The sequence below is a fragment of the Paramisgurnus dabryanus genome, chromosome 6 (genome assembly GCF_030506205.2).
Source record: "Paramisgurnus dabryanus chromosome 6, PD_genome_1.1, whole genome shotgun sequence".
NCBI lineage: Eukaryota > Metazoa > Chordata > Actinopteri > Cypriniformes > Cobitidae > Paramisgurnus > Paramisgurnus dabryanus.
In genome coordinates, this window is record NC_133342.1 from 26,796,983 (window position 1) to 26,819,196 (window position 22,214).

Genomic DNA, 22,214 nt, shown 5'->3' on the forward strand with positions numbered 1-22,214 from the left:
GCTCTTGACTTCATGCGGCACTGCGCAGACAGACACCACAGGTCGGCGTATGACATCACACTACCGCGAGAGCGATTCGAAAGCACAGTTCTGAATCCCTCTCTTCGCATTATTTTGATGTCGTACACCAATTGGTCTGCGTAATCCCGCAGTTAAATTGTTTCGATTGGACACACCTGTTTGCATCCATTAATTACATTAATGTGGCGCTTAGGAAACGCGTTCGAAATTTATAAATCTAAAGTGCAAAGTTTAAACTGCAGAGTTTGTTGCTCTCGCTCTATGCACAATTAAGTCCACTTTGTCACTATCACATCTAAGGTTTGTAAATTCTTATTTTTATGTGACCCTAAAAAAAAACACACTGCCATGTGTTTTTAATTGTCTTGACTTTGATATTGTGTACCTGATTAAATCTATCGTAGTCTCTTACTTCTTTTATAGTATTGCGGTGTTTTGTATCCTGTGCTGACTTCATCCTCACAAGAAATGGAAGGTAAGCCATTTTTATATTCAATCATTTACCTGTTGTTTAATAATCTGTGTAAAATAATCAAGCTCCTCTTGTGTTTTAGGAATAAATAACACGTCACAATCAATGGGAGTTGGGCAACCTCACCATCCAGTAAACCACACCAGACCATTTTTCTATGTTCAGCCACCATCTCAGCCTTATTACATGTATCAATGGCCCATGAATCCATATGGACACTATGGTTATCCAGGGCCTGGTAAGTTTAATGTTTGAGGCATTGCTTATGTTGTGGTTTCCAACCATTTCAATAACCTTTTTTCTTTCTTCCAGCTGCTTTGCACTTTAGCCGTCCTTACATGGCCCCTTATCAGTTTATGCAGTACCCAGGGTATGTGGTTCCACATGCACCAGTGCAGCCAGTTGATTACAGAAGACTCAACCCCCACTTCCCCTCAGTTGCGTCCTATGACTTGCGAGTGCGTCACCACTTTCAGCAACCGAGTATGCAGCGGGAGACTGCCTGTACTGAGGTTCAAACAGATCCTAGTGATTCAGTCAACAAACTGATGGACAAAATTGAGGGTCTTCGGGTCTGTGAACAAAAAGCAGGTGACAAGGGGGTTAACGCAGTGGTTTCCTCTACACCTGATGTGATTCAGGGAGAGAAATTGACATCTTTAAATGAAGAGTCCAAATTGGAACTTGCATCTCAGGAAGGCAAGGAAGATCAGGGGAATCAAGTCAGGCCCACAACCTACAGTGACTCTGCGTATGATGCAGAGTCTAGCCAGGGTAGACTGGATGAATGCGTGTTATCCGATGTGCTGCCTCTTGACAGTTCCTCTGTCCATGAGGAAGAGGATCTTGAGGATGATGACCACCCACAGTGTGTTTCTGATGAAATGCCCTGCCAAAATGAAAAGTCTGCAACCAGTGCCACTGGCAACGTGTTTGGTAGCGGTATGATAAGCACTGCAGGTCCAACAGAGCTCTGTGATTTGGAGATGCTTGACTTGCATGGTGACTTGGCCTCTGATTTTGAGCAGGTACAGAATATTTCTGATGTTGCGGCAGCTGCAGAACCTCTGATAAAGCTGTCTGAGGATTTTGACCTGCCATATCAAATTCTTCGCCTGCCCTGCAACAAAGCAACGACTGGCCTCAGTCTCGAACGAGAGATTGACCCACTTGTGTACTTTGATTCTCCTACTCTACTGCCTCAACAAAATTACTTGTCCTCCATTGGTGGTGCATATTCCTATAGCTACTACCCTCAGGTGGCCCAAGAGCGCCAGAGCGTTCTGAGTCCATCCATAGATGAGCTATCCTCCAGAGATGAAATGTTTTCCACTGATGTCGAAGATCTTGATCTCATTCCCGGACATGTTTACGTGGGTGGTGGCAGACTGGCTGAAACCAGCGACGTACCCGTTCGCTCTCGAAAAGAGCTCCCGAGTGCTGAAAAATCTTGCTTTGTCTGCCAGAAAATGTGTGCTTGCTGTGGCTCAAGCCTGCAGGATGAGGGAGGGATGTACAAAATGGCTGAACTCTGCAGCCATCCTGAGCGGGACCTTTCTAATGAGGTGTCTGATCAAGATTGCGACTATGACATTGAAGGAGAGGTTCGGAGTAACTGCGAGTCTCCGAGGATGTCCAAAAGGAAGTGCTGCAGCAGGCACACACTGCCCTCGTGTGGACATCACTGCATCAAGCACAGGCACAGAAAGCTGCTATGTGAGGGCCAGGAGAGCTTTGAGCTACGTGAGCAAGCTCGGGTGCATCCTAAAGGGGAGTGCTGTGAGGAGTATGGTGCTCTGACTAAAGCAGATAAGAGAACTCAAAAGGGTTCCTTTTGCAGGCCTTGTATTGGTGAGTGTTTATATTTTTGTATTATTTCTCTGAAGTTTTAATGCCATAAGTTGCTCAGGTTGGGCTTTTCTTTAAAGAACGACTATGGCGAGAGGGAGTTGTGTCTGACCAAGAGAACTGGGGAAGCTGTGGTGCCAAGCCAAGGTCCTGGAGGCAAGTTAGTGGCCCTCAAGATCAAGGTAGGATATGTACTGTTGTCTTTTATATCTAGCTGAATTGTTTTTGTTATTCTGTATCAGATATTATATCAAGTATATTTAATCTACTTATTTTTGGCCTTTACAACGTTTGAAGGGAGAACACCACTGAGAAAGCCACCTTGTAAAACTCATCTCCAGCAGAGACCTAGAAGCGAATATGATGACTGTGAGACGGACTTTACCTACTGCCAGAGGGGCAGAGGTAAGTTGTGTTTTTCCCGTTTTGACTTAAATTTTTATTCGTCTGTGTAATCTGTAATGTCCCACCAGGTGCTATGAAGAAAAGAGGCACAAGATACTGAACCATTATGCACTGCTGTAATGCTTAAATGTATTACCTAATACTTTTGTATGCACTTCACTATGAAATGTACACATGGACACTGTTCTTTACTGTATGTAACTAAAAACATGTGACTTTGATCGAACTTGCTGCATTTCCAGTGTGCATGTTAATTTTCTCTTTTGATTGCTATGCATTCATCTTAATCTATATGAGCTGCTCTCATTGGACCATGCTTTAACCAATGGTCACTTGGCGTCTTTCTAATGTGGTTTTGATCTAGGAGGTCTAGATGTTGCATGACATTGCAGGAGGAGCACTGAATGTTGACATGGTCATGGATTGGTCCACTGAGACCAGCTTAAAAATTGGGCACTGGAGATGCAGCTGGTTGGGGGGTGATGCAATTAAAAAAAAATAAGGGGGAGGCTAAAAAAAATAAAGTGGACAATTTGGCCACTCTTAGTCCAGATGTGTCTTGTTTTTATTACCATGCTATTTTTAAACATTTCTAGTGTAATGTTGCTACATGTATATGTACAGTGTTATTGTGTCATTAAAGTATCTGCATTGCACTTGATCCATGTCTAAGGGTCTTCTTAATTGTTTTTCTTCTCTTCTCTACATGGTGCATTGTTTGGCACCATCATCCACGTGTTTTTAATTTAAGAGGGATGATTAGTGAGGAACTTGTCATGATTCCAGTTTCTCAGTTGGTGGTGAACCTAAAATAGATTAGTCCTCACTGTGTGTTCCTACATGCAAATACAGTACACAAAGCTGGGCTTTTAAACAAATGTGCTCTGTATAATGTTTTTGCCTTATGCATCTTTTTAATTTGTTTTAAAGCAGTGTTTCCAACCCTGGTCCTTGAGGACCCCCTCCCAGAATGTTTTAGATGTCTCCTTATTTAACACACCTGATTTAACTCATCAGCTTGTTAGGGGAAACATGTTTACTATTTTAGAATAAGGCTGGTAAGTTGAATCGGGTGTTAAGGAGACATCTAAAACTTTCTGGAAGGGGGTCCTGAAGGACCAGGATTGGGAAGCACTGTTTTAAAGAATGCAAGAATATGAGTGGGAGTGGGGTGGATTACGCATCCAGATCTTGCAAGATCAAAAAAAAGTATAAAGTCTTTAGTTTAGAGGAAATTGCCAACCGTTTATATTTGCAGAATCTCTTCACTTAACCTACAGTTAGTACTTTAGTGGAAGTTTTGGCTTTACATACACTTTACAAAGGCCTATTTTCTTATCAAAAACATTCACATTTGCAGTCATTGTCATGCATTTTTGGAAGCCAAAAGTGTCAAATTGTCCAAATGTTACAGACCTCAGAAATTTTTCATCTGATTTGGTTTCTAGCATCATTGTATCCTGTCACATTGAATGACAGCTTTGACATTAAAAAGTCTATTTGATGGATCTCTCTAAATTTACCACTATCCTTGCTCATAGGAATAGGATCAGCAACGTGCCATGGCATACAAAGAAACATTTTAAGTGTACTTAACAGAGACAACTGTCCAGTATATGCTCACTGGTAACCAGTAATCAAAATGCTGGAAAATAAAACAAAATTGTATTTTCTGGGGTTAATGTTTCTCTTGCTCCCCTGTGTTTACTGTAGTTATAAATGTAAATATAAAACGTTGACACATTCTTTCTTACCTATGGTGCAGGAAAAATAAGTTCTCATTTTACGGCAAAATACAAACAGTCTGTCATGCTAACAACGTGCAGACCTGTTTATACTTGCTCCTAAGTAGGGCGTGGCTATTAGGTCTGCCGGCTTTCTATTGGCCGTCTCTTTCGCAGCGGTCGTTGGCTATTGGCTGCGCGGTGGGAGTTGCAGCCGAGGTTTACAGTACAGCCTTTGAAGCAAGCAAGGAGAAAGAAAGGCATGAGGTGAGACTGCTTTACACGCAATATACCACTGCCTTCGCATAGATGAAAGTAAAGCAGTTGATCTGCAACAAGGTGAGTTGTCTGTCTGTCTGTTTGTTTGTTTGTTTTCTTCCTGCTGAGCTTCGGAAGCTCATTGACTTCTTTGTGCTTTGTATTCGCACAAAATGTATGCCGATAAAAAGGATAAGATTTCGATAAGCAAATAAACGTTTGTGCTTATTTTATTTGTGCATGTTTACATTTTTAGTAACTCAACAATAATGATTAGAAAACGCCACGTTCAGTCTCTTAACTCGTTAGTTTGGGTAAGAAAGGAGGTAATTGTATAAGTTACCTGTTTTGTTATCTAATAAGTCATTATGCAATATATGACAATATACAGCGACAACGTCTGACGTATGTGCACAAGGAACAAAACGCGCCAGGCTTATTTTATTATTTTATTGCAGTGTAGTACGGTAGGGACGTGCACTCAAAGGGTTGTCTTGAGCAGCTATCTGTTCCGGATGTTTTGAAGTTTTGTTTTGATTGTGCTAGACCACAGTGTCCGTGTTTCAGAACCGCGTGCTGCCAACTAGACATGCTTTTTGTGTATCACGGGGCTTTCCAAGTCGTCTGGGTGCCTATGCCTTAATAATGTCTAGTAGTAAAGAGGACACTATATGGCTTAAAGCACAACTACTGTAGTAGTCTAAACATGTTTGTCTTTAATAACAGCCTTGCCCTGATAATGCCTGTGCATGCCAAAATATTTGGGTTATCCTTTGAAAAAAACAACAACCTTTGTCTCTTACATAAATAGTTTGTATCATCGTTCATTTCAACACAAATGTTCATATCCTAGGCTGTTTTCAAATCTCTGACTTTACTGTGTCCTTGGGTCTTGATTAGTAAATTTCCTTGATATTATCTTGAATTATCTTGTCTCTGTGCTTTGCTATCAGATGCTTGTTGATCTACTCAGCATTCAGTGCCATAAGTTTGGTTTCTTATTAACACGCGTATGTGATGATATTCAGGACAGATGTTTAAGCTGAAGTCATTGCACTTTAATCAGTAGTATAAGGGTTGTGTTCATTTAACACCGGTTTTGACCGTGTTTCAGTACAAAGTTAAATGCTTATCTGATTCCTGTCAGACTGAGTAAGGCGTGTTTGCTTTGTTTGTTTCAAAAGATAACCACTAATGAAGATCTGCCTGGCTTTAGTTCTCAGTTTGTGAATCATCGCTTTGGGATTTCCGCATTGTTTACACAGGTTAATGTTGGAGGTGCACAGGCGAAATACAAACATCCCACAGGCATCCGATGTTGCATTAAAAAAGGTATCAAAAGTAAAGGCCAAGGGCATGCGTGAAAAACTCCTAGAGCTACACCCTCCCCACCAGCTCAAGTAAACGCATTGCCCTTGATAATGGCACACAGTTTTAAATGACATTTTTCATTTTCCCCCTTTTCTTTACCCGCATTTTGACGAATCCCCTGATTCAGCTGCATCCATCAGATTGATAGTCCATCAAAATGTGTAGCTGACAGTTTGTTACAGCACCTGCACGTTTTATTGTCTCTGTTCTCCAGACATCGGACTGAATAGTGACCCTGTGTTGTGTACGTTTCTTTGAAGCTGAGATTGAAAAGACTAGTTTCACATTTAATAATGTGTTATATTTTTATAGCGCCTTTCAAGAACCCAAGGAGTACCAGTCCCATTATAATTGTGTGGCCTTGTTTAAAAAAGAAAATATATTCTAAGTTCAGTTAAGGAGAAAGACTGCAGGTAAAAGCTAGCTTGCTCAGCAGAAAACGAGAGATTGATGTACATAGAAAAGTGAGATGTCCAAGGACACATTGTCAAGGTTACACCTGCACAAAGATTTCATGTGATTTAGTAAATTTGCCCACAGGACCTTTAATAGATTGGCACATTTTCTCCCCTGTGTGCTGTACCAGAATTGTTGAAGGAAATTATACAATGTGAAATTGAGTTGAAGTAGAGAGAGTGCATTACATGACAGCACAATTACATAAAGCACTTGAATCGTTTCGACTGACCTTTAATAATACGGAGAAAAGAGAAATTCCAGATTTATTTCTTTCTTTATGCACTATTCCAGATTTGTAATTTTACTAGTTGATAATCATTAAATAATTGTAAGTATTGTAATCACGCTTTGATTTATTAATATGTTTAATGTATTAATATCCCTAATGTCCCTTTATGGGATTGTTGTAATATGTTTTTTTGATAGGGGGAAAAAATCTTTCTGCTTCTCCTTCACAAGATAATGTGCACATAATAATGAACAAACCCTCGGGGGTATCCGTCCATTCATGTCACAATAGCAGGCTTAATTGCATTATTAATTACTTTTCCTCTCAGGGGATGAAAGACCAATTACTCACATGATATAACCAACAAACTTGAAAGAGAAGAGAGCAATACAATATAGCTCATCCAATAATGAAAAATCTGTCAGTATTACTCAGCCTCATGTCATTTTGAACCTGTGTGATTTTCTTTCTTCCACGAAACACCAGAGAAGTTCAGCATATTGTTTGAGCGCTCTCTTTCATACAGTGAAAGTGGATGGGGACCAAGGGCTGTCAAGCATCAAAAAGCACTAATAAAACTTAATAGTATTTTTATGTAGCTTGTCTACCATTTTATATAACTGTGAAATATGAAAGTCTTAAGCTTTGATGATTGGAAATGATGACGGTACAACAACCGTTTTGTATTTCATGCTTACATGAGAAACTTGTTTTGAGTGTCTGTTTATGATTAGAAGTTAGACACATGCCATTTCAACTTGTGAAATAGTCACTTGACAACTGTTAAATATTTGCTTGAGGTGATTGACATTTGCGGCACCGCCACACTTTTGCTTTGAATGTTGCTCCCTTTGTGCCAAGCACTAAACCAACCAATTAAAATGCAGATTAGCTGTACAGTACCTGAAGGAAAACATTACCCCCATTTTTTTTCTTAATTTTTTAAGCTCTGAATTTGTTAAAGGAAATTTACGACCACCATTTACTGGTCAGCTTCATGCATGATAATAGTCATGTGTCATGACGGTTTCTGAGATTTGCCTTCGGGCTCAGCTAAACTAGGTCACATTTTGCTGTTGCTTGTAAGGGGAATCTGTTCAACCAATGAAAAATTTGCACCCACCTTGTGTGTGTACATAAATAACCACTGAAAGTGAATTATGCTTCTTCCTATTGAGAAGAACAACATTTTATTGCCATGAAACAAAACTTTTAGGGTGAACCAGAACAGTGTTGTATCGAATACTACATTTTAATTACATTGCACATTTCCAAAGTAAAAAAAGCTTTCTATTCCAAGACAGTTTAATAAAAAACACATAAGCAAATGAAAGCGATACGTAAGTGAAAGATCAATGTCAAAACAGAGAAAGCAGCAAAACAAAAGCACACAAAAGGCAAAGCTCAGCAGTCAGGGGAGGAGATGTATTGCGGGAGATGGGTTTTAAGATGAAGTTTTAAGGCAGAAATGACAGTTTCAGGACACTAACTAAATGGCTCTTCCTTTGTTGTACATTTATGCAATTTCCTTTTTCACAGACTGATTTCATCATTAAATGAGACAGGATTGCTTTATGTCCAAGTGTACTCATCACATGACCTGAAAATCTGCCTAGATCCGTGTTTAACACATGGTAAGAATCACTTAAATGTCCAGAGAATAAATCATAGTTGGGCTGTCACGATTGTGAAGTGGCTGATGGTTAATTGTCTAATAAATTGGGATGATTATGACGATTTATTGCCTGTTGGGCTTTGACGATTAAAACCTGTCAGTTTTATTGCTTTTACATTTAATTCTTTTTTTTCATGAAATAATTTTCACACATTGTTTTGATTATTTAGATTAAATATTTTGCAATGTTTACCTGGCAGTAAATATGTAAGGAATAATTGACGACGGCCATTGAATTATAAGAAAATAATGCACACCCAAAGTCTATCGCGGAGTGCCGTTTAAAGAGTCAATTATTCCTCTTATACCACGGTTACCACAAACATTGCTCTGGTGCCTATTTTTAAGACATTTGACAAGTTAGGTGTGCGGTTATCAGAAATGAATGCATACCCACAGAACATTTCTCAGCCATTCAGAATACAACATTCAACAGGCCCATAGTATAACAATACAAAACACGTTTAAAAGTAATTATTAAATGAATACATATTTCAAAAACTGACTATACCAGAACAGACCTTAAATAGTAGCCAATCCTACTAATGTCATATTAGTACTGGACCACATGTCTGTAGTGGCTGCAAAAAAATCTATTCCTTACAGATCCTTAAGAATAGCATCCTTCTTTTTCCTAAATTTGGAATTGCTGGCAGTTTCCAAAAAGATTTACAGCATTCGCTTTACAATTTATCACTTTACACTGTCAGTTAAGGAGCGCCATCTGATACTATCTCATTTATACAGGCGCTGCAGCTCCGCCTTGTGTTTTTAGAGAGATGTGCAATCATTGAGGTGATCTGAAATGGCGATTTTTTTTTTTTTTTTTTTTTTAATCATTGTGACAGTCCTAAATCATAGATAATTTACCAATACAGTAAAATATACATTTAGATTTATTTATGTAGCAGAGGCTTTTATCCGATGTGACTTACAAATAAGAAAGCATTTCTTATCATTGTGTCTATGGAATATTAAATATATGAGACCCAGACCAGTCTGTGAAAACCCAGCATAAGCCATTTTGTGAATTTTTTTTTTTTTTTACATAACCTCATCCTTCATAATGTAAATACAATTCTGTAAAAATATTTTACACTTTAATATTGATTGGGTACGGTCATGTCAAAGATTGAAATTAATGTTAATTAAACTACAAACATAGTTAGATTATTAGACTTTAGTCTGGATTTCACAGACAGGGTCACAATGCAGAGAATAAATCAAAGACTAACCAATACTCACAAGATTGCTGCTTGAGTGTCCTGTTCATTGTTTAGTTAGCTACCCTCAGCATTTTCCAAGTCTGTGGCCGGTTGCAAAAACCTAAGAATAGTCTTAAAAGTTAGTCATGATTTTTTTTTTTCAAGACTGATCATAACTGTTTTAAGCATGTTACATAGAAAAATAGATTGGTCTAATTTAAATCCAAATAATAAGACTGATTAGCCCTAACTAATTGCTAGTTAGTCAGAATCATTCTTAAGACCCAGTCTTAACGTCACGGCTATGTTTATGCAACCGGCCACTGGTCTCAGGGTGACTGTGGAAAGTCTAAGGCAAATCCCTGCAGATTTGTTTACCTTTCCCAAATGCTTGCATTGACTGAACCCTGACAACAGTTTAGATGCAGCACACAGCTACAGTATCGCATAATAAATGAACCCCATCTGCCTGCTTGTGTATGTGCCAGATGTTTTACTCTGGAATAAATGCTTGAAAGACTGTTTTGATGAGCCATCCTTGTCTTGTTTCCACAGGCAAAGCCAGACGTGGATTAAAGCCCTGACAGCTGATCAAGGTCCAGTGGTCAAAGAAAAGTGGCAGAACAGATTTACAAGAATATTCCCATTAAATCAAGGTGTCTGTGTGAGTGCAGTGCGATAACTACGATTTCATATGTAACAGCCACATTTTGAGGACGATGGAGACCCTGTCACAGAGCTCCAAGCTGGAGTGCCAAATCTGTTTTAACTACTTTAGCCAGCGGCACCGTCCTAAACTATTGCACTGCCAGCATACATGCTGCTCCGTGTGTTTGAGCCAAATGAGACTTAGTCAGAAAGAGATCCGCTGCCCGTGGTGCCGGTGTGTGACGCAGCTCCCCAGGGGCCTGTCTGTTTCCTATCTTCCCGACGACCCGGAAGTGCTTTCCATCATCAGTCTGTCACACTCCTCTGAGCACACTCCCATCTTCATACAGCTTCCGAACAACAATTGCTACCTGGTGCCAATTCCTCTGGATTCCGATGGAGAGTTGATCCCTGGAGAGCAGGTGTGCCGCTTCGGCCCTAAAAGTGCTGTGTTAAATGTCTCTGATGGGCGGAGCCTGGTATTGGGGGAGGACCTGGAAGAGGAGGTGATTGGGGAGGAAGCTGCGTTTAAGACAACGGCATGGACAGGAGTTTGCACTGTGCTACTTGTAGCATTCATTTTAATTTTTCTGCTGGGTATTGTGTTGCACAACATGTCATGTGTCTCCAAACGGTTCACCATTATTTCCTGCGGATGAGACCGAATGGACCAGTGTTGCCCTTATGTGGCTTGAGATATCTTGCTTGAGTACAGTAGTGATTATGGAGATCATAGCCTCTGTTATAGGATATGATGATAACTGTAGACATGGGAGAGTAAGGGAATGAAATAAAACATTACAAACTGTCAAGGGAACAGTCTATGCAGATTTAATGTCATTGAAAGCTTAAATTTTTTTCTTAAAGGGGTAGTTCACCCAAAAATGAAAATTCTGTCATCATTTACTCACTCTTGTGTTGTTACAAACATGTATAAATGTCTTTGTTCTGATAAAAATGAAGGAAGATATTTAGAGGAATGTTTGTAGCCAAACCGTTCATAAGCCCCATTCACTTGCATCGTTTTTTTCCTATGCTATGTATACTATGAAAGTAAATGGGGCTTATGAACGGTTTGGTTACAAATATCTTCCTTCATGTTCATCAGAACAAAGAAATTTATACAGGTTTGTAACAACATGAGAGTGAGTAAACAATTACAGATTTTTTATGTTTGTGGGTACTATCCCTTTAAGGTTTAACTGGGGGAATTTGTTCAAATAATGTGCAGAAATGTCATTAATGAATCTAGCAGTGTTGACTAAATGTTTTTGCATGTCTTTTTAGATATCAGAAAGAGAAATCTGAGAGAAATCCTGTCTCTAAACCGTACTAAATCATGTATTATTGGATAGTATACAGTTGGGTTGTCTGGTTTGTGACTAAACAGTAAAATCCAGATATGTTGGTGTGTAGATTCACTGCCTTGAATAATGCTATTTTCTGTGTGTATCTAAATGGGTCTGTTGTTTAAAGAATTGTAATGTACAGTAAGTTTTATCTCAGCAGTGTCTTTCTGTAGCAACCTTGGGTTTTTTTACTTGTGGATTTTGCCTTTGATTAAACAAATCTTGTTTCCTTTTGTCAATTTTAATGTACTTAATTCTTACATATTAGCCTATTCTGTTGTTTTTAAAAGCACACAAATATCAAAAAGTGTTAGTTGTTTCTCCCACCCAAGTGTGTAGTGGGTCTCTTAACCTTGGTGCTCTGACCACAAGCTGGTGGGTTAAAGGTGCATTGTGTAACTTTTTGTAGGATCTCTTGACAAAAATGCAATATAATATACATAACTATATTATCAGTGGTGTAGAGTTCTCAACGGGCCTGAAAATTACAACCCGACCCGGCCCGTGGCTTTTAAAGCCCGGACCCCATGTAACCCGACACATCAACGTGAATTATCTGTCCGAACCCGACCCCCCCTGCCTTTTTTTTTCTTATACACGTAGGCTATTATCATGACCAGCAGATGGGAATTCAAATCAAGCTTTAATGTTCACGCCTTTTAACAATACAAACAACTGAAACAATAAACTTTAAATATAGGCTATATAAATATGCCTTAAATAAAAATGACACAATAATAAATAAAAAGAACTCAAACATGTACCCAGCCAGCGGCTTTTCCTCCTGTAGTAGCAACGGTGAATTCACCTGCGGCAAGTTTACTTTTCTCCATCTCTTCTTCTCCAGACAACAGGCGTGCACGCAGTGATAGCAATAAGCAGGGGCGCCGCTAGCAATTTTGGGCCCTATGAAAAAATAGGGGGTCGGGCCCACACCATACCCATTTCGCACCAAACATACAATCCAACCTACTGTAGCTATTCAAAATCTTTGTCTGTAATTTAATAATACAGAACTATTTATTTTGCTATTGTTTTGACCACAGTTATCAGTATTTATAGATACCTAAAATGTCTGCAGCTAAGATAATTTATAGTGCAATGTAAATTTAATTGAAAAATACAGTACATTAAATCAAATATTCAGAGAAAATGCAACATTCTTAAAGATTAAAGATAAATGTGACCATGCCTCTGAAAACCCAGCTGAAGTATTTCTTTGTAATTTACTGTAAAAGAACATTTTGTGAAAATATAAACTTGATATCTTCAATATTGACTGAGTAATGTCATGTCACCGATTGAAATCATAGTGAAATTAATGCTTGAAATTAAACTGTGATGCTTTTTATCTCACAATAAGATTTGAGACTTTTCTGATTTTCACAGGCAGTCTCAGTGACATACTGTACCCTTGAGCTGTTACACACACGACATTGAGGGGACGAACTAAGTGTGTAATGAGATCGTAACAAGGTGTGGTGAGCTTGAACCTGCTTACATCACGAGGCATTTTTTGGACCCAACATCCAATACAAAAATTCAACTGCAGTAGCCACCGTTTAACCTGAAGAGGGCAGCACTCAGACGTTTTTACACCAGTATTGAAACACTTTATATCCAAATGTCAAAAAACTTAATAAAATAAATGAACAGCACTAATAAAACCCCATTCTTACAGATCATTAACTAAAAAAAGTTGGTTTAGGGTTTAGTTACTCTTTAAGAAAACAGCTATACTGTTATTAAATTATTCTTCAGACTGTTTTTTAATCAACGGGGCTCTAAAATGAAATGAATGACAACTAGCAGATTACGACATAGATTTCCATTAATTTCTTAAACCTGTTGCAAGTTGAGAAGCTTTAATATACATAACTGGACTAGTTTAGCCTTTTTTTGCATTTCAGTTTTATCACAACCAACTCGATTCACGACTGCATAAAAATACTTCCTTGGCATATTGCGTTACAAAACTAGTTTGTAACTGATCGCATTTCTAGTTTATGTTAATTAGCTTATACGGGCTACGTTAATTTAAACAGCTTATAAGGGCTGACTTTGCGTTAGAATCATAACATAAAACAGGGAACGTAAATCCCCTTGTGTTTTTTTAAACTGAGGTGAACAGAGCGAAGACTTATTACAGTGGAAAGAAAACTGCATTGTATTGCTCCAGCGTCACATTGTGTAAACTGCATTTATAGGAAGGAAGTGCACATACGCAGATATCATAGCAAATAGCAGTAAATACACACACCTTGCTCTCTTGTGAAGTTCACTCCGCACTGTGAGACCGTGGATTGAAGACGGCGCTAAAACGCAGGGTAAAGACGGGGCGGAGCTAAGAGGGCTCAGCTTAATAAGGGGGTTGCGTGTGCGGCACAGTCCCTGGGGCCCTCAAAAGTTCATGGGCCCTTAGAATCGTCCTAACTTTCCCCCCCCTTACGGCGCCCCTGGCAATAAGCTCCGGGGCGGAGCCGCAACGGATCCGCTCTGAAGCCGGCAGCTCCGGTCTGGATCCGTTGCTGATTCGCGCTGGAGCTTATTGCTATCCCCCGCCCCTCTCTGTGATGCACGCAGCAGCCAGACCAGACTTTCTTTACGGTGAACAGCAGTGATGATTAATAATTTTTTTCACGAAGCGTAAAAGATTAAAGCCGCCTTTCCACTGCACACGACATACGGAAACGACAGTCGGAGTTCTCCCCCTAGTGGCAGTCGTAATGAAGTTTCAGTTTAATCGTATATGGGAGGGAAGCTCATTCCAGCGCAAGAGGCTTCATTCTAATATTTTTACCATGGTGGAATAAATAAATGAATGCAAATGAATGAAACAATAAACAGCTATGCATATATGACAAAGATTGCCAATATTTTTTTGAGAGAACATATAAAGATAAGATTTAAATAATTACATGCACAAATTAAATTAATAATGTATTTATTATCAGTAATCAATAGTGTTTTTTAAGAATTCAAGTGTTACTAATAAAGTTAAACCAAAAGGATTAATCATTTTCACCTCACTGCCCCTAAAAAATCCTGTGCACGTCCCTGTCACACACAGTTTGTGATTGGAATATAATGAAAAACATAACTTCCGGTCGGCATATTGCATGCGGTTCAGTCGCACGAGTTCAAATTTTTTAACGCATCCAACCGTCAAAACGGAATCGATATTTACGCATCCGCAGATGGTCGGCACCTCACGCATCCGCTTTGCGACTCTCCATAGGAAATGAATGACTTCCGGCTTATCGGCCGTCATTTGTCGTGTGCAGTGGAAAGGTGGCTTAAGCCCGAGGTCCGACCCGACTCATTTGCTTATATTTTTGACCCGAATCCGCGGGTCCCGTCGGGTTTGTCGGGCCGGCCCGACCCGTTGAGAACTCTACAGTGGTGTATAGACGGTTTCAGCAGTGACAAACACGCTAGGGCTGTGTTGAAAAAATCGATTCACCGATTCTGAATCGATTCTCATGTTTATTTTTAAAGATTGATCCGTAACTCAGAGGATCGATTTAATAATTATTTAATAACTTAATGGACGCGCCATTGAATTCAAGCATGCCCGCGAGGTGGAAGGACATTAAAATAACGAACATGGCGGTCAGTAACGTTAAGCAAGCGGTTGTTTTGAAAACTCCAGAAACGCTCAAAGCTGCGATCTACATGTAAAATAATCCACTCAACAAATGAACGAGTTATTTGTGTAATTTTTATAATAAGTGCCAGTAAATGCAACACATCCTCATCCCATTGCGTCAATATTTGACGCCACTTGACCATGCGTCAATATGTTACGCAGAGGGTATACCCTTCGTGTCATTTTTTGACGAACTGGGGACTTCAATACTATTAGGTACGCGAAATTAAACAGTTGTCGCCTGACATTGGGGTTAGGGATAGGTTTGGGTAGGGATGTCATTATGTAAATCTAACCCTAAACCGACGCGAAAATGGTAAGAAAATGGTACGAAAATAGGAAAGAGAATGCAACGGACTCAATAGTATTGAAGTCCCCAGTTCGTCAAAAAATGACGCGAAGGGTATACCCTCCGCGTAACATATTGACGCATGGTCAAGTGGCGTCAGGTTTCTTGAGGCGCGGGCAACGGGTCGCCAAATAAAGAGTTCTTCTCGCACATAAAGCTAATAGTTGTAGAGTTTTCTGAAATTTAAGCAAGCTAAGACAAAACTCTCGTTTATATCAGTTACACTTGCGCTGCTGGAGCGATGTAGTTTGATGCCTAATTCGCTTATAGTACAAACATCTTTGATCTGAAAGACGAGTGAGAGACGCAAATGTTAATGTCTAATAGAAAGTAGAGATAATATCTATATCTAGAGATCCGTCTCTTACATACAGGTATTTATCCTGTCTGTAGGTTTGTGCATATATTTATACCTGTTCATTTTACATATTGCCTATTTTTAATGTAATGTATGCATAAATACAAAATACAATGCATACTATAGCTTCAATAGTCTATAAAATTAATAACTCAAGATTCGCTCTATCAAGACTTAATCTGTTGTTATTCTCTGGGCATTTTCACTTTAACATTATTAACTTTAAATTGTCCATATTTTAAAACTGTGGTGAGGAGTTAAAAGCTATAGTGAGTGACAAATAACTGCACATTTTTATAATCCAAAAACAATATAAACTGAAAAACATGTATACCATGAAATATACTGTTACCGTGAAATAAAATGACTCATTCCGCGGAATAGATTTTTGGTCATTCCGCGCACCCCTATCTGGCACCATTTCGGGCTTTTTTCAAAAACACTTATCTAAATCTCGAAGATCGGATCGAATCGAACAATGATAATCGATTCAAGATCTTGAGAATCGGAATCGAATCGATTCTTGAAATTTGAATCGAAATCCAGCCCTAAAACACGCGGCTTTTGTGGTCATCACGTAACTTCCGGTAAACTTTGCGAAGAATAAATAACAACAAAGTCCTTTTAAAGTAGTTCATTTATATAACAAGCAAAATAAACAACATGTAGATTACATAGGAGCCCAAAACATTTGTATTTGTTTAAATTCCAGGGTACCGTTGGGAGGGACCCTACATTATTTGACAGAAAACTTCATCAAATACAACAATTAAAAAACAAAAAGCTAAACATTTCACATATCTTTGGAAAGCTGGAATTCTTGTGATTCAAATAATGTAAACCATTGTAAGATACAATTAACACAGCAGCAGTGTTGGGCAAGTTACTTCCAAAGTGTAATACATTATATATTACAAATTACTGTCATTTAATAGTAATTAGTTACATTACAATATTACTGACTCTGAACTGTAATGAGTTACACTACTTTTGCGTTACTTTTGAGTTACTTTCATCAAAATAACAGAAGTATGACTAGGCATTATAAAATGTAGTTTATTGATGCTTATAAATCTAGAAGTTATGTGTTGGCCCTCGAGCAATGACTGTCAGAGTTATAAACATGAAATGATCTGGTAAAAGTCTGGTAAATGATGGTACACATACCAAACACAATAAAGCTAGAGCCCACTATAACGCAACCTATAGACTAATAACATGGCAAGACACGCAACCTCTTTTCATTTCTATTCTTTAATTCACTTTTCATTCAGATTCACAGCCCAAACCTGGCATGCACAGGATTGACCCAACATATCAAAAAGTGCTATTGGAGGATCAGGCCTCAAGGAATACAGCTCATTTCAGTATAAGGATTACATGTAGGCTAACATATCATTGCTTAATAAAACACAGACAAACAGAGGAACACTGCTTTTTGCCAAACAATGAAATAAGCTCCCATACAAAGGCTGGTAAAAACTTTAAACAGTGATGTTTAAATGTACTATTTAAATAACCATGTTTAAGTCTACATTAATGTTATGTTGTAGTTTAGGTTGCTGTTTGTAATAAAACTGTAGATAGCCTAGGAATAGCCTAGCAATCTATTATGTATATGGACTGTAACCATAGCAACGTTAGCTTACCTTGTCATTGGTGAAATGGATTTAACTGGCAAGATTTCTAAAAGTCTCTTTACTTCTGAGGTTCAAGCAGCACAGGAGACCGATAGAAACTTTCTGTTGCTTTTACTTAGTGCTCTCATTCGCAGAATTTTGAGTGTGAGGCGCTACCGGACCTGATTGCGACCACTTTAGTCAATGCTTATACAGCCGCGGACTTCCCAGATTCGGCTCTTTAAGAAACGCGTCAAATACAAAATTAAAGTAAAAATGAACATGCTGCCTACAGCACCTGGAAACAGACATACGCTGCGTCCCAAACCGCCTACTTCCATACTATATAGTAGGCAAAGAGTACGAGAAGTAGTGCTTTTCGCCTACTATGGAAGTATGCTGTTTGGGACGCAGCCATTTCTATTTTACCAGCAGATTTTTCCTGTGTGGATGCTGGTCACGCGCATTGGTCAAAAATAAAAAATTAAAATAACACGTCTATTTTTGAAATGCATTGTTGTAACGCGCTCGTTACTAAGACTGTAACGAGTAAAATATTACCAAAATTTTATTAGTAATGCGTTATATTACTGCGTTACAGCAAAAACTAATATATTACTGTAATATATTATATTTTGTAATGCGTTACTCCCAACACTGCACAGCAGGTACAATTTGTGTCCTTTTTAGGCATTTTTTTTAGCCTTTTTCAGGAATTTTAAGGGGTTAAGAGTTCAGTTTCAGCAACTAGTCAGACCATTAAACAAACAGAAACCAGAAGTAAAGTTCGGACCAGATGCTTATCGCGTCACCACACGTGTGCCCGATGAAACGGTCTATTCACCTTATTTTCCACGACAACAAGGGCGGCGCCATTGCGCTCATTTTGTCAACGTACTTCCGGGTGCATATGATGAGCAGCTGAGGCAGTGGCTGAAGGCGACGCGTTAAACTTAAAAAGCTCACTCAAGCGCCTTTATGTTTGTTTCTTACCAATTTTAATGGACGGGGAGCCGACTGAGGAACACCCTAATCCCAAGTAATGGTTCGACTACGATGTTCCGGTAACTTTAAACCACGCCGGGTGTTGAAAAGGTGGTCAGTTTCAGGTAAGCTATCTTAGCTTAATGTGCTCTTTCGCCTAACGTTAGATTTGTGATGTCCGTTCTACGAATAAACTTAAGATCAGTAACGTTAGTTTATAAAATGCAATTATTTTGAATGATTTTCATTGCCCACCTGTATTTTTATATTTAAGATAAGACAGCAATATATTATAGTACATTACATTCTTACAGTAGCTCACGTGATTCATACAAGTTACAGAGATTTCAGATGCTAGGAGGTCAGTTAATTTCTCATTCAGATATTGATGATAATGACCTATTAAACGACATATTATTTAACACTGAAGTTAGAGGTTGTGTGTATAATATTACTGTCTCTTTTTAATGCATCTCTCTCTCACACACTGTTCTGTTTAAGTATGGGTGTCATTTATATATTAATTCTCATGATGCAAGTTTCTTTTAAATACTAACATAAAAATGTTTATGGTTATATTATTTTCACAGATGCATTGATGTTTAGTGATGCAGTGGACAACTGTGAGGATGATATACAATCAACACGTTCCTGAACATTGATGCAGAAACACAATGGGAGGATCAATCCGTCTCTGAACACAACTACACTTTAAAATCACAACTCAACCTGAAGCAACCTACATCTGATATGGAAAAACAACCTTGCAGTTTCCCAGACAGGGCTTATGCTGGTCCCAGGCTAAAATGCTTATTTGAGCTACAATAATTTAAAAACACCTTGTACTGACATACCTCAACATATATGAGTGCCATTGTTTTGTCACAAGATGTGGTTTGTTTGTAAAAACTAAAATGTCCTAATATAATTAATGCCTAGTCCTGTAAACCCTGTCTGAGAAACTGCTTCAATGCTTCTGCTTCATGTGTTGAGCTGGCACAAATGTACATATCTCTGCTGAGAAACAACCATCTTTGTCAGCTTTACACAGGGTTGATATTGCATGCATTACATTCAGTCGCTAAGCACGTCACCAGTACATACACCAACAGCTTCCAGATAAACACTTGGGATCAGCTCCTGATGACTCTGATAAAGCTGCGTCTTAATTTATTGCAGGGTGGTCTTGCTGAAAAGTTAGTTGTTTCTTAGTCCATAGTTATTTTTATAAACCTTTACAATTTGACCTGATTTTACCTGTTGTAAAGTTACATTAAACCTTCATACAGTTTGTTATCAGATGTCATGCAGTGATATTAAACATTTACAATGTGATCTGTTGTGCATTTATATTAAACCTTTATAATGTGATCAGATGTTGTGCATTTATATTAAACCTTTACAATGTGATCAGATGTTACCAGTCATGCATTTATATAAAACCTTTACAATGTGATCAGATATTGTGCAGTTATATTAAATCTTTACAATGTGATCAGATATTATCTGTAAGGAATTTCTTAAACCATATGTGAGCTTTGTAGATTCCACTTAAAAGGATTTAAGTCTCCTGATTTGAAGGAATAAGTTTTGGCAAGTTTGCAAATGAATTCTATCATGGTACATTACCACATAAAAACGAAATAGATATTGGACTGGCTAAGTTGCACATTTGCTTTAAAAAAGACGAAATCACTGTGTAAATATTGGTAAGCATAATTACTTTAATAATGTTGCTCCATCAACTCCTTCTGACACGACGAGGTAATAAAATATGTCCCATAGGTTACTTGCCGCGGCTGCTTCATATCTTCTAACCACGAGACGATTGATGGGACATTATAAGACTATCCGAGCGTCGTATCAAGTTTTCTCCGTGCTCCTAATTCAAAACATTTACAGCAGTTGCGATATTTGTCATTTAGCTAAAGTTATAGTGAACTACAAACAATCTTTTAACCACCAAACTAGCTCCCGAATGCACTGTGCCATATTAGCAGCGGAAGTCGGTTGACAAAATGCGGAAGAGCGAAGAATTGAAAAGGGGCGTGGCGGAATAAGGTGAATAAAGACCTTACATATTTAACTGTTTTTATCATCTTAGAATGAGCTTATTTATCTACAAACACCGTGGGTCCCCTTACATGAAAGTTGCCATCATGTTTCTACAGTAGCCCTGAATGGACAAAGCGCATTTTTCCCTACGCTGTCTCAGACGACGACATATTTGTCCTGTGGCGCTACCGTTTGCGTTTTGAAATTGAGGGGGTGAGTTGTTGGTTGCAATTCGCAATCTCACCACTAGATGCTGTGAAAATTTACACACACCACCTTTTAATATTCAAAACCATGATCTTGCTAAAAAAATACTCAGCTCAGTTTAATTATTCTTTTCAAGGTTTTCTTTCAAGGTCTCTTTTTAATAGGAGTGTATAGAGAAAAAGCAGTGAGCATTAAAAATACGATCGATTATAAGACATAGTTAGCAAATTATTTGGCTGGCCTGTGCCTTAAAGCACCTGATTTGAACCCCTGTCTTAAACTTTACTTTCTTTAGACAATATTGAAGAAGTTATACAGCCAAGACATGTCATTAGCAAACCCTTAATGAAATGTTATCACATCTTTGTGCCTCAAACTTTATTAACGATGTAATCAGCAGTGATTTTAATCAAAACAGTTTGTGTCCTGAGGACCTGTATTTTAAAAATGTAATGATGGCCCTATCAAGTTTTTAAAATAATTAGTTCGTTTTCTTCATATAACAATCTTCATGTAAAAATCATATCTGCATTGATGTTCATGTTTGTGAATGTGTTTTACCCCACTGTTTTGGTAGCATTTAGCTTTACAAGATGCATTTAAAAGAAGACACTGTCAGTGTTATTAAGACTTATTACACGGCTCTCTGGAATGCTTGATTCTGATTGGTCAGTTGAGACATTTGCAGGTTCGTTCTTTTCAAATAATAACCGCTCCAAAGTAATAACGCATAGCCGGTACTACTTGTACGAGTAAAATCGCTCCGCGCCAATAAAGATCAATAAAGATTACTGTTTGGCGCCATCTTGTGACAAACACTGGACAACCACGACAAGACACAGAGAGCTTACTGAGACTGAACTTGACAAAATAGAGCATGACAGCTACGAAGCCAACACACAAAAAAATACAGAATGGGCATTAAAACTTCTCAAAGACTGGCTAAAAGAGAAAAAATGGAGACAGACAAGTATGAAGCAGAGGATCTTAATAAGGTATTACGATCATTTTATGCATCTGTGCAAAGTTTCGCAGAAGGATAAAAATGTTAATTTAAAACAAATATGCCAATAAAATGTTTCAAATTCATATTCATGTCCGTTTTTTTTCTTATGTGACAAGTAGCCGTGTAATAAGCGGGATCGCGTCGCGTCGGGTCCTGATCACACTGTCGGGGCTTATTTCCCGATAACTACCGGCTGCCTCTACATTGTCCCTTACATATCCCATCTTTCTCATTAATTGAGGTCACCAGCTGTATTTTTTAGAGAATGCTGTAAAAAGCAACCCATAAAACTCACACATAGTACTCATATTTAGAGCTCTGTC

The 22,214-nt window shown here is 38.5% G+C and overlaps 2 protein-coding genes and 1 long non-coding RNA gene across 4 annotated transcripts; all 3 read left to right on the forward strand.

Annotated features, from left to right (window-relative positions):
* Positions 1-226: 226 nt before the first annotated feature.
* Positions 227-3,407, forward strand: buc (bucky ball). The gene is made up of 7 exons (XM_065276401.1): positions 227-321; positions 445-496; positions 576-731; positions 806-2,344; positions 2,422-2,523; positions 2,639-2,746; positions 2,815-3,407. The coding sequence occupies exons 2-7, from the start codon at positions 490-492 to the stop codon at positions 2,844-2,846; spliced, it is 1,944 nt and encodes a 647-aa protein (XP_065132473.1). The 5' UTR covers positions 227-321; positions 445-489; the 3' UTR covers positions 2,847-3,407.
* A 1,264-nt stretch (positions 3,408-4,671) lies between these two features.
* Positions 4,672-11,897, forward strand: rnf152 (ring finger protein 152). Of its 2 annotated transcripts, XM_065276403.1 has the most exons (3): positions 4,674-4,809; positions 8,327-8,421; positions 10,223-11,897. In XM_065276403.1, the coding sequence occupies exon 3, from the start codon at positions 10,387-10,389 to the stop codon at positions 10,972-10,974; it is 588 nt and encodes a 195-aa protein (XP_065132475.1). In that variant the 5' UTR covers positions 4,674-4,809; positions 8,327-8,421; positions 10,223-10,386; the 3' UTR covers positions 10,975-11,897. The 2 variants fall into 2 exon arrangements, with proteins under 2 accessions (XP_065132474.1, XP_065132475.1); XM_065276402.1 differs by lacking the exon at positions 8,327-8,421 and having other exon boundaries at positions 4,672-4,809.
* A 6,577-nt stretch (positions 11,898-18,474) lies between these two features.
* LOC135766900 (uncharacterized) lies at positions 18,475-19,958 on the forward strand. Its single transcript, XR_010541837.1, has 2 exons — positions 18,475-18,748; positions 19,214-19,958. It is a non-coding gene; the product is annotated as an uncharacterized lncRNA (long non-coding RNA).
* Positions 19,959-22,214: the final 2,256 nt, after the last annotated feature.

Excerpts from the sequence above, each read along its gene's own strand:
- rnf152 (XM_065276402.1), top strand. The coding sequence starts at position 10,387 with ATGGAGACCCTGTCACAGAGCTCCAAGCTGGAGTGCCAAATCTGTTTT.
- buc (XM_065276401.1), top strand. Across the intron at positions 732-805 it reads CTATGGTTATCCAGGGCCTG|CTGCTTTGCACTTTAGCCGT; the intron begins GTAAGTTTAATG and ends TCTTTCTTCCAG. Across the intron at positions 2,345-2,421 it reads CTTTTGCAGGCCTTGTATTG|AACGACTATGGCGAGAGGGA; the intron begins GTGAGTGTTTAT and ends TTTTCTTTAAAG.